The 12,528-nt window shown below is 46.6% G+C and overlaps 1 protein-coding gene across 1 annotated transcript; it reads right to left on the bottom strand.

The window, feature by feature from the left end:
- Positions 1–88: 88 nt before the first annotated feature.
- On the bottom strand, positions 89–3,839 carry LOC136517748 (protein ALP1-like). The gene is made up of 2 exons (XM_066511391.1): positions 3,371–3,839; positions 89–1,238 (listed from the first exon to the last, which is right to left on the bottom strand). Exons 1-2 carry the CDS (start codon positions 3,501–3,503, stop codon positions 199–201), a joined length of 1,173 nt encoding a protein of 390 aa, XP_066367488.1. The 5' UTR covers positions 3,504–3,839; the 3' UTR covers positions 89–198.
- Positions 3,840–12,528: the final 8,689 nt, after the last annotated feature.

The following is a 12,528-nucleotide window of genomic DNA, read 5'->3' as shown; positions in this document are numbered from 1 at the left end:
GCTTATGAAGATAACTTGGCATGGCCTACCTTAACGAATTAGGGCTACACTTTCTTCAAGATGGTAATAATGTCTCGCTGAAACCAAACATTATTGTAATCTGCCAAAACTCAACTTACAATTCTGTATCCAACTATCCATGTTCTATATTAATGGGTGCAAAAAGCACAAGGAAACCAGGAAGCTGACGGTGAGTGTTTACTCGCCGGCGGTGACATGCTGAGACAGGTCGTCTCTCTGCTTGACTGCATTGTCATCTGCGACGTTACTGAACTGCTGCTTGTAGCCATGGTCATGGTTGCCTGAAAACAGCTTGTCTTTGCTTGGAGTCCCTTCCATGTCGATGATGATGTTGGTTATCAAGCAGCAGACGAAGATGATCCTTGGCAGCCGGTGTTTATCAGGCCTCCACAGCTCTCCCTGGATGACACGCCACCTCCCCTTGAGTGTCGCCAATGCTGTCTGCACCACCGCCGTTGCCGCTGTGTGCCGCTTGTTGAATTCCACCTTAGCCGCCGGGAGACCATGTCCCCGGTACGGGGTCATAAGCCAGGGAAGTAGAGGGTAGCTTGCATCTCCGACTATGTACTCCCTAACCGCGGAACCTCCAGGAAGCTCCATCTGCCCCTCAAGCCTAAGGCCTTTCTCACACAACCTGTACAGGCCTGAAGTGCGAAGGATGCATGAGTCGTCCATGCTCCCAGGCCAGCCACTGACGATGTCTCTGAACCGCATGTCTGCATCCACAACAGCCTGCAGCACCATACTGTTTTTGTTCTCATTGTCCAGCCAGACCTTGCTGTTGGGCTGAGCTGAGGAACACATGAGGATGTGTGTGGTGTCAATGGCACCACAGCAGTTAGGGAGCCCGTAAATCTTGTCAAATCTTGCCTTGATTGTTGCCATCTCCTCAGGGCTCGGCCATTTCAAGTGACAGATGGCACGCTCCTCCACGGACTCAATGAACCGCCATGTGATGTTCGAGATGGCTGAGTGATTCATGCCAAACCACATTCCTATGTTCTGCAGTGACTCACCAGTTGTCAGCCTCATCAGAGCCACCGCCACCTGATCCTCCACCCCTAGGATTGTCTTGTCACCAAACCTGAAGTTTCTGAAACCGTATGTCTTTGTTGTCAGGTCCTTCTTAACAAGTGAGCAGACGTAGTCGAAGGTCTTTCTTGACATCTTGAGGACAGACTCCATATTCTGGTGTTCTCTTGGAAAAGGGGAATGTCCTGTGAAAAGAGAAATGGCGTAGTATTGTTACTAGTGAAATATTACATCTCTTGCGCATCAGGAACATGAAGGCTACTACGGAAGGCAAATAATTTAAATTTTGAGAAACAAGATTATTTAACAGGAAACGCTAGGCACATGTTTTCAAACTAGAGTGAAACACTAATGATACTGACTGTTATGCAATCGTAAAACATAACCATTTTAAGAACAGTATAATAGATATGTATGCAGCATTCTACTACAAAATCAACGTTCAAGGCAGATAAATTGTTCGATTATAACATGCATATCAAGATATGTGCATGAATTATGAAGATTACAATATCATTTTTACAATATTCCCCAAGAACGTGCAGGAGATATGCACATCTTGGAATACAAACTCAAGGATATAGTTTCACCTTTAACCCAGTATTCATTAAAAAAATGAACTTAGAGTTTCAGGCTCATATTTCTAGAAGTTGATGAGTCCATTTGATTTTAAAATCTGAATGACTTCTAATGCTTGGCATATCTTTTAAAATACACCTGAATGATGCAGGGTGTACCAGGCATTCCCAGCTCTTACTGGTTAGTATCAGTTTAGCAGTCAGGATACCTGACATGTATAGAACTATGGCATCCAAAAATTTTCTACTGAAACAAAGGACCATTTTACAGAAAGATTTCTTGTGGTTGCCACAATTGACCTCTGAACTTGAGTAGTCACACTCAACACTGTGAGGAGATCCCACAATGAATAGAGCAAAAGGATCATGAAAACTATCGAACTGCATGGCCATTGTTCCTTTAAGCTCATCTGTCAAACATAACACTGACAATTCACCAAGCACTGAAGTTTCAATATATGATGTAACTTATCAAGCATCAGCAAGTTCCACAAGTACAATTCGAGCTCTTAGTGCTTGTATGAACCACATTAATCGACTCCTAATTTAGATTCCAAAAGCATACCCAAGGTTTAGCAACAATTCAATAAATAGTAATGAATCTCTACACCTAAAAAGACTCTAAAGTAATCATCTACCCGGTGATACCAAATCTCGCTCCTTCTCATGTATCTACGTCCGATATGAATCATCCTCCACTCGGAGCTCGCGTGTCCGCGTCTAATACGAAATCCTCGGAGCTCAAGCGTCTGCGTCCGAGTGATGAGGTTCAGTCCAAAAATAATAATAATCCCGGTGCAACGCATGGGCATATATCTAGTAATTAGTTGCAATTACACCACTATTTGTTTATAACTAGCCTTCAGTTCCCAAGATTTCAGTGTGTAGAGGCCGATGTCTAATAAGGGGAACCTAATCACAACAAAATGTCTACAATATCTTCAAAAACATCGCAGAAATTGTGATATAGCTTCAAACAGCAAAATCATAGCCTGGAGGTTCAGTCAGCAATCCATCAAAGAAACTTTAAAAAAATAATAGGTTCTGGATGGCATTGTTCTTTCTTTTCCTTTTGTGTTCACTACTTTACTTTCCCTTTTAGCTTAAGATACCAAAAACTCCATTCTGTAAGGAAAATTTTAAGATACTTTTGTTTAGATCATCGATAGCTGCATTGAGAATCAGCTTCCTCGTAGCTGGTTCTGGATTGAATTGAATCAACAAAAGTGAGCAAAAACCGATGGTGCCTAGATTCATCGTCTGCTCAAAGTGCGATTTCTGCAGGTTTACAGATCTGGATTCCGGAACAAACATGGGTAAACAAGAAGAAATGGAAACCAAACGCTGAATTCCCAAAATAATCCTCTACTCAAAGGATGCTACAGAAGCCACGAGCAATCGCGGGAGCTGCCACGGTCTGAAGCTCTCAATCCATAACACACCATTCCAATGCATCAAGCCCCTACGCACCGGCATCTTCAAAGCCCATCTAGAGCAATCAACCGATTAAGCTACACATCGACTCCCACAAACTGCAATTCGAACTCCCTCCAGATCCACCCACGGACTATGTCAATCTCTGGGGGCACACACATGCATTACCAAGAACTAGATACTTTCCTACGATGCCACGGCGATCAAGCTTACAGCGACGAAAGGAGCAAGGAAGCGCACATGGTTAAACTCTACAGAGCACAGCGATGCAGGCAAGGAAGGAGGGTAGGGAGAGGAGAGGCGACCTGCAACCCTTCGATAGAAGACGCTCCACCAATCGCTACCGTCCGGCAGCGGCGGCAGCGGCAACCCTGGAGCCGGCGCCGGGGCGGGCTTCTCCGGCCGCTTCCTCTTCCTGGCAGCTCGCACAGGAGCCATGGACGCGAGGAGATCAAGAAAGGCACAACGAGGACTCGAAGACTGGAGGTCTGAGATGTTTTGCCCCCGAAAATAAAGTGTTTTTCTGAACGGGTTGGGTGTTGGCCGTGGTGTGCAGTGCAGCTACGAAAGCGCTGTGCAGAGCATGCAAGGAAACTCCGAAGCCCCGCTTCGTGTTCCTGTGCAGTGTGCACCCTGCGTGACTGTGTCTGCGTGGAACATGAGACAGTCATGCCACGCACAAGATTTATTTAGTGAAGATCGGCTCAGATCTGTCTGGCATGCATGATTTAGAGCCAAACCGCTTCTCTAGCACGCGGTATACCATTTTACTTTTAGATCCATATAAATTAGATATATGTAAGTTGATCGGTACACGACATATCCAAGATTTGTCTAGCGGAGATTGGCTCAGATGGACTATCAGGTGTGCATTGATTTGCGGCTAAACCGTATCTCTAGCCCGTAGCAAAGGGATGCGACACGCAGTATATCGTTTTGCTTTTAGATCCATATCAAATTAGATATATGTAAGTTAATCAGTACACGACATACTATTTTCCTTTTAGTCCATGCTATTATCAGATGTTTCAAGTTAGCTTTTAATGCGGTAATATCAACACGCCAATTTACTTTGCATTGTTGTGAACTGCATTGTTGTGAACTTTTAAAAAAAGAGGCAAGCAGCATAGGGTAGGGCACCTACTGTATGCATACATCTAGTAGCAATTTTGTTTGAGCGTGAGTCTTTCCTTTTCAGCAGATACATCTATGGCATGTTATTGACTTAGGATGACACCTATCTCTGTGCTACTTATTTATATTTAGATCCACACTAATTTGGATATCTCTAAGCTAGCTTACGTATAACAGATGGCATGTCATTTTGCCTTCACATCCAAATTGAATTTGATATCTCTAAATTAGTTTATGCGATGGTAGCATGTGGTGTATCATTTTAGTCTTGAATTGTTGTGAACTCTAAAGAAAAAATCATTTGAAAATCAACATGCGATGTGGGCTATGATCTTCATAGGAACAGTTTGTGCAAGATATTCGCCTTTGCTTTATGCTACACTATGATTACAAACAAATAATATAGATTGATGAGTATGTATTGTGTGCCACCTACTACAACGTTGTGGTAGTATGCTACCTTTTAAATGGCTTACTTATAGTGTTGTGGTTGATAACATTGTTGCACATAATATAATGTCTACAATTAAGTTGTGCATGTCCATGTCTATGTCATTCTAACCTCCATAAGTTCACAAACAAGTGAAAAAAATAAAGATTGGCCAAAAAACTATCACAAATGGAGGGACAGGACCACTTGTATGATGGATTTTTTTAAGTACCTATGTATATTTATTATTAGTCCTAATTTTTTAAATACTTTGCAACCAAACACTCGGTTTTCGAGGCCTGGTTCAGTCAAATGGTGTTTTTAGTTAAAAACAAGGTAGCCAGGATAGCAACCAAACATCCCCTAGGAGTAGGAAAGATAAGAACATAAAGGGGCGTTCATGGGATTGGTACTGTTTTAGAGTTTAGGATAATGAAAGCATGGTTTGGTCAGGGGATATTGGGTGGCACAAAGGGTAAAGTCACCTATACCAAGAGGGTACGGTCATGTTGGAAAATAGGAAAAATGATCACCTAGTGACACACATCACTTATCAAGAAGGCCCAATTACTAGAGTTCGAGCATAGAAATTTAATTGCTCAGTGAGTTCATTCCTAAGTACTTATTTTTGTAATTATGGTAATAGACTAGGTAGCGTGCCCGTGCGTTGCTACGGGATAACTAACAATTTATACTAAAAACACACGGATCGCACGATAAGACAACAATACTGTTAAATTAAATACCAACGTTAAAGTGACATTTAATCCAAAAAGCAAAGTTTATGAATTTAACACAGTCACGGAGTGCGCGGCGTCGTAGGCTTACAAACTCTAGAGCTTTCAGAGATTAGGTCAAATCCAACCTAGAGCCTCGGAACCCTGCATCTTTTCCTGGACGGGCTTCACTTCGGATGCGCCAGTAGCAATATCAACGATCTCCAGTCGATGGACCAAGTCATATGGATTCCCATATAATGGCTTAGACATATAGATTTTGTTTTCCTTGTACTTGGGTACACTTGTTCTACTGAAGCTTTCATTGAAATGTTTAGACACGAACAGTGTTTGATCACCGATGTCCCTCACCTTAGACCACTCCGGCGTATGGTCGTGGAGGTTGCACTTGTAGATCACGCTGCTGTAGGTGAAGCTCTGTATCTCGTGGAACGTGCTCACCATGGCACCCACAATGTGTAGCTCACCGTTTCATTCTAGGTAGCTGCGGTGGCAGAGCCCCGTAGATGGCGACAGCGATGGCAGCAGCATCATGGTTGGAGTAGCGTCAGTGGCGTTGCTGCTGTAGACGAAGATTTCTCCAGTGCAGTCGATCACCAAGAACTTGTCTTGGCAGTGGACGATGGACCCCACGGAGAACTCCAGTTTGGTGTCGAGCAGCGTCCATGCGTTGTCGACTCCAACCCGGTAGAATGCGACCTCCGTGGAGCACCCAAGCATGGCCATGGCCATGTACTCACGGCCACGCGATGTCAGGTGGCGCCGAGAGCATGATCTCACGGAAGAACACGTCTCTCATGTCTTCTAGCTTAATGGCTATGCCTACGGCATCCACGTCCCCATAGCCGTTGGTGGGATGGAGGACCCACCGGCCATGGACCCTAGACACGTGTTCCGATGAGGACGCCACCGCGACGTGTTCGCCTGCTGGCGGGAGCTCAACGCGGTGGGCACGGGCACCGGTGAATGGATTCAGCAGCATCACGGATGCCGCCTCGTCCATGAGCGCCAGCCACCCACACGAGGAGCCGCACACCACCTTGCCGCGCATGTCGGGCAGCGTCTTGGACAAGACCTTCTTCTCTAGGACGTAGTAGAAGCCGACATGGTCTGAGTCGGGGTCAAACGGGAGCAGCAGGAGCGCCCCGAAGGTTGTGAACAGAACAGCGGCGCGCCATGGGGAGCAAGCGGATCAGAAGGACGTCGTGTCGTGGCCTGATGCGAGACGCTGCCCGATGGACTCGAGGAGATCCTCTGGCAGGCCAGATCTTCAGTCAAGGAGAGGTAGGGACCTTCTCTTGGGGTTGGGAGGCTGAGCCATGGAAGACAGATGACATCAACTATGGTTCACGCAAGAAACAGCAAACGAGGGCGATGGAACACGTGAGCGTGAAATCAAATGAAAGGAGGAAAAAATTGTCCCTTTTGCAAATACAAAAAGGGGAAGTAATTAAATATAGGCAGATTTAGTAAGGTTCTCAGAAATACAAAGATGTTCCTTTTATCTTAGAGCCTCTTTGGCAGGGCTTCTGCAGGGGCTTCAGCTCTGGCTCCTACAGGAGCTGTGCCAAACACCTATTTTGGAAAGGGCTCCGCATGGGGAGCCGATCAAGAGCCGGAGCCATTTTTTGCCTACGCAGGAGAAGCCTAAAAAATGAGCTTCACGTGGCTCCTTGCTGTGGGTTCACGTCGTCTAGTGCGAAGGAGCCATTTGCCAAACGTTTTTCAGAACGACTTCAGCTCCTCCAGAGGAGCTGCTCCTTCAGAGGAGCCAGAGCCGGAGCCATTTTCAGAGGAGCTAGAGCCCTGCCAAATAGGCCCTTAATTCTCTTTCCTTCTATGTCAATTCTCTTTCCTTTTGCTCGTTGCCATGTATGCTGGTGCATGCAAACATGCAATGTGTATATGGATAGCATAATAATTTTCTATTTTCTATTTTGCCGTGATTCCTCTATCACACGACAGGCAATATTCAATCAAGGAGATGTCGTGGCCTCATGGGATCGTAGACATGGGCAGACAGACAAACCAAAATAAATGTCGCACAAAAAAATATCCACATTTTATTCTTTTTAGTTGTAGGAGATTTTCTATCTAATGATATAATTATTCTAAGCAACTTTGGAGAGATAAAGGAAGTACTTGGAGGAGGAGAATAGCAGCATAGGTGACCAATCCAAGTTGAAGACCCAATCCAATTTCAAGTCCATCTCAGACTCCAGGAGCAGCCTGAAAGGATCAAGATGCCCAAGAGGGGGGGGGTGAATTGGGCTAATTCTAAATTTTCTTGCAATAATCAAATTCTACGGATGGCCCAATTAACCCCTTGTGCCTAGAAAAGTATTTCTATCAAATTAACGCACAAAAGACTTGCAACCTATGTTCCAAACTTACTCTATCATGGCAATTCTATGAATGTTAAGACAAGTATTGAATTGCTCAAAGTAAATACTTAAAGTAAATGCTCAAAGTAAATGGAGAGAGGAATGCGGCGATGTTTTGTCAAGGTATCGAAGAGTCACCACTCCCCACTAGTCCTCATTGGAGCACCCGCACAAGGGTGTAGCTCCCCCTTGATCCATGCAAGGATCAAGTGCTCTCTACGGGTTGATTCTTCGACACTCCGTCGCGGCGAATCACCTAAAGTCGCTCACATCTTGAGTTGGGTCACCCACAAGCTCCGCCGGGTGAACACTAAGCTCCCAATCACCACCAAGCTGTCTAGGTGACGGCGATCACCAAGAGTAACAAACATGAACTCTCACTTGACCACGCGAAGCCTAATGAGAAGATGGATGCACACTTGTCTACTCTTGATTCACTAATGAGGTTTCACTCTTGGATTCTCAAATCACAAACACCTCACTAGGACCTTGCTCTTCTTGGCACTCACAAACGTGTTTCTCAGCTGTTGGAATGAGCAAAAGTTACTCCACACACGAGTGGAGCTTCTATTTATAAGGCAGCCTAAAAAACGAACCGTTATGAGCTTCTGCGAGGTGACCGGATGCTCCGATCGTGTTGACCGGATGCTCCGGTCAGTTCAACCCATGAACTAGACAAAATGTATTGACCGAACACTGGTAGGGTCCGATCAGTACTGACCAGACGCGTCTGGTCGCATGAAACCCTTACTAGACCCTTACTAGACTCGATCGGACGCTGAACCCTCAGGGTCCGGTCAGCACTGACCGGACACGTCCAGTCATAGATTCCCTTCTCTGGAACCTTACTGGAGTCGACCGAACACTGTCTTTTAGCATCTGGTCACATGACCCCTTTAGCGTCCGGTCACACCGAACGCAGATAGCTGATCAAATGAACTGATCGGACCCTGCGGCCAGCGTTCGATCGCACTGGGGCCAGCATCCGGTCAGCATTTGACCCTCCATTCACTTCCAACTCTCGATCATATGTGAATGAAGTTTGCTCCAAAGGATCTTAGGCATTCATAGGAGCTACCTAGAGCTAGTTTTAAACAAGTGTGCACCACACCTAACTCACTAGGCTTAACTAGGTCAACCTACCCGTCCATACCCTCCTTAATAGTACAGCCAAAGGAAAAACAAAGTCCTAAACTACTCTAAGTGTCTCTCTAACTTCAATCGACACTTAGAACTAGTCATCCTTAACCTTGTCGTCCATCCTTTGAAAACCAAAATGATTTCCATCGTAGGCGCATGACAACTTTGATTGCTCGATTGATCTCTATTACCATGACCTAACTTAATTGCATCTACAAAACACACGTTAGTCATAGTAATCTTGTATTATCATTAATCACCGAAACCCAACTAGGGGCCTAGATGCTTTCAATCTCCCCCTTTTTGATGATTGATGACAATACCACCTCGAGTATGTAAAAGAGTGAGGTTTTTGACGGGCTTAGTTCATATAAGCTTCTGTCGATAAGAATAAAAGTGTTAGTCAAGCTTATATGACCCAAGCCAACACAATGTACTTAAAGAATATGAATTAAGCATGAGTACGAGTAACAAAGCTCATTTGCATCGGAGTAAAACTACGGAAGCAAAGGCAAATGAGCATAACACAAGTGATATGACACATAAATAATGTAAAGTAGAGAGTACACATGTCATATATCACAATCACATAGATAGCACTGTCACATAGATATAATAATATGCATGAAGGTAATCACACGAATGCATAAGTAAGTGTATCTCACAAATAAAACTCTAAATGTATATAATACGCTAATACTATATAACTAGCTCCCCCTAGATCACGCTCCCCCTAAGTCTACATACTCGAACCCTCTCCCCCTTTGGCGTCAAACACCAAAAACTAAGGGTCGGCCAATGGGGCTACAGCAGATGAGTTGGGCGCTGAAGTACGTGGGGCAAGCTAGAACTGAGCACCATCATCATCTGACCCTAAGCTCTGTACTAACTGACCCTCTGTGGTAGGAAGTGTCGCTGAAGCGGTTTGGGTCTGAGCTGGGGCTGGTGCTACCTGTGAAGCTGCTAGTATGTCTGTCGTAGAATCTGACGAGGCGACAGACGAGGGGAGCCTCTGAGTAGTCACTACGGCTGGAGCTACTGTGGATGGACCGGCAGTATGCATATGAGGCGGTGTAGGCATGCCGGTCAGCTCACTGAAAGATGCTCCAAGACTTCTGGAGACTGACGTGTCAGGCACAAATAGCGAGGGTGACTGCTCTGGTAAGAAACACGTGTGATATGGAGTGAACTGCGGGGCAACCACCGGTGAGGACAACCACTGGGACATCTGAACTATAGGTGAAGCAAACTGAGCTAGAGGCTGTCCCTAACTCTGAAGCCCATTGGGCTATATAGCTAGAGTCGTCATGGTGGAGGCAGTCTAAGTAAGCTAGGGCGAAGACTGTGGCAGTGGGGCCCTAAGTGCTGTCATGACATGCTGCATGAAGCCCATAAGCTGCTGCTGCATAAGTATCTGCTGGTGATGCATCTGCTGCTGCTGCTAGAGAAGCTGCTGCTGCCTCTAGAACTCATCCTAACAAGCCTGGAACTATGCGAAGTTGGTAGCAGTCTCCTATGCCTGTCGTGCCTGGTCCTGCTGCATCCGCTCAAGAATAGCTATCAATGCGAGGTCCGTCTGCGGTGCTGGTGGAGCCGAGCTGGAACTACCGGCCTCGGCATCATGTCTGCGTGGAGGCATCTGAGGAATTAGAAGATAGCCATCATCTGAGCTATCACTAGACTCGGTCATCTCCTGTTGTGCCTCAAGCTGCTCCTCCTCTATAGCGGCGATGCCTCTAATGATCTCGTCCTGCTGAGCTGCTGACTCGGGAACATCTAGATGACGGTTGGGCCGAGCTGGTGCCTATGAAGTGCTGTGCCTGATCCTCTGTGCCATGTTGTATGCTGGAAACTCTATGGTGGTAGCCCTGTACTCGGCAACTAACTTAGGAGTCCTGACCTACACACACTTGAGCATCAAGAATGTGACCCAATGTGCATAAGGAAGCTGTCGGCGACCCTTGAAACCCTCAGTAATAGTATCCTCCATCTCTGATAGAAGGAGGTCCCAAATGTCAAATACGGTCTACTGCATCAGGGCATTAAGAAGCCAGAGCTGTAAGCGAGTCAGGCCCTCCCTGTATCCCAACTTGGGAAACAGTGCCCTCCTGATAATGGCCTCTAGCACTCTTGTTATAGGAGTCAAGTCACTAGGGTTCCTGCTCGACCCCTCACCAAAGGGCTCCTTGAAGCAATGTTGCACTAAATCTGTAGGGGGCACCAGCCCTCCATGAGGATGCCTAGGAGGCTCCTGCTGTCCATAGCATACCTCATGCAGCTTGATAGGCTAATCCTATAGCCGCAGTATCTCCTGGGCCCTAGAGCTCCTCACTCGGTAATCTCTGCCGTTGAATGCAAAATGAATGAAGTTGTGATGCGGATCAACGTAGAGTGAAGCATAGAACTGCCGGACCCAAGATGGTACATATACTCTTGTTCGACCAATCAGATCTGCAAGCCCCGATAAATATGACAAGTAGGGGCAGATGTGCTCTCCAACTGCTGTCACAATAGACTCCAAACTGCAGACCCTCTATGATCTAAACACTGCCCCACTATTGATATAGGCATTGTAGAAGTCCTCCTGGAGCGGTGTATAGAACCCCTCAGCTGCTCTCTCATCCCTCCTCGGAGGGAACCACACGTCGAACTCAATAAAGCGCAGCTGGCGAACCTGCCTGGCTGTAGCGGCCCTCAAATCGAGGTGTACCACTAGAGGCGGACCCTATGGTCTAGGCGGAGGGCGTGACCCCCTGCGTTGTGTAGCTGGCCTCAGTGGAACTGTAGCACTGGTATGACCTGAGCGGCATAGCTGGGGTGCTGGCTCGGTCTCCTTGGTCTGCTGACTCCCCTAAGTCTCCTAGGCTAGCCGAGGCTCTGCTGGTGGGGGCTGCTACTGTGCCTCCTGCTAGGACTCCCCTTGACGCTGAGGCTCCTCAATGACTAGACGACATCCTGCCATCATGATAGTCCCAGGTGGACTACCATAAAGCCGCTCAATCTCCCTCAGTCTGTCCTGCGCATCTAGTGCCAGCTGATCTGCTATGACAATTCCATTGCAGGCACCGCCTCTCTCAGCACGCTCTGCGGCCTCTACAACAGCTGCTGCTCTCGCTATCTCTATGTCGGGATACTTGCGCTTCTTGGATGTCACCTGCTTGGTTGACTTGCCCTTCAATCCTACAGGCTGGCGAGGCGGGGGCCTCTGATCATCATCACCTGGACCACCACCAACGTTCTTGGTGCGAGCCATCTGATCTGACAAGAGGGTGAACTACCGCTAATGAAGATCAATAGACAAACTGACACTCTCGAGGCTTGGCCTCGATCCTTACTCACGAGCTTGGCTCTGAGTTGACTGCCAATTGCCACAAGAACCACAACGAAATCGACTCGCTGCATGATAGAATAGATGGATATACGAATAAATACAATATATCTTGTAGATACGAAAACCTAGGAAGCAAGCAATGTAGGTATGAAATTGAGACGACGGGCAAGCTACCTGACGATCCGGCGATCTGAGAAAAGAAAAGACGTCGCGTGGGGAACCTCGGAACTGACTAGGGTTAGGGATCGCGAACCGCTTCGAAGAATTTTAGCGGCCCTGAATGATTTAGGTCAGCGAGAAAAGAACC

This window comes from Miscanthus floridulus, chromosome 17, assembly GCF_019320115.1.
Source record: "Miscanthus floridulus cultivar M001 chromosome 17, ASM1932011v1, whole genome shotgun sequence".
Taxonomy (NCBI): domain Eukaryota; kingdom Viridiplantae; phylum Streptophyta; class Magnoliopsida; order Poales; family Poaceae; genus Miscanthus; species Miscanthus floridulus.
This window is presented reverse-complemented; position numbering and strand designations above follow the sequence as displayed.

What these genes read in the sequence shown, in the direction of transcription:
- LOC136517748 (XM_066511391.1), bottom strand. Translation starts at nt 3,503, where the DNA reads ATGGCTCCTGTGCGAGCTGCCAGGAAGAGGAAGCGGCCGGAGAAGCCC. An exon ending in CTTCTATCGAAGGGTTGCAG is followed by an intron (nt 1,239 to 3,370) that starts GTCGCCTCTCCT and finishes CTCTTTTCACAG; the next exon opens with GACATTCCCCTTTTCCAAGA.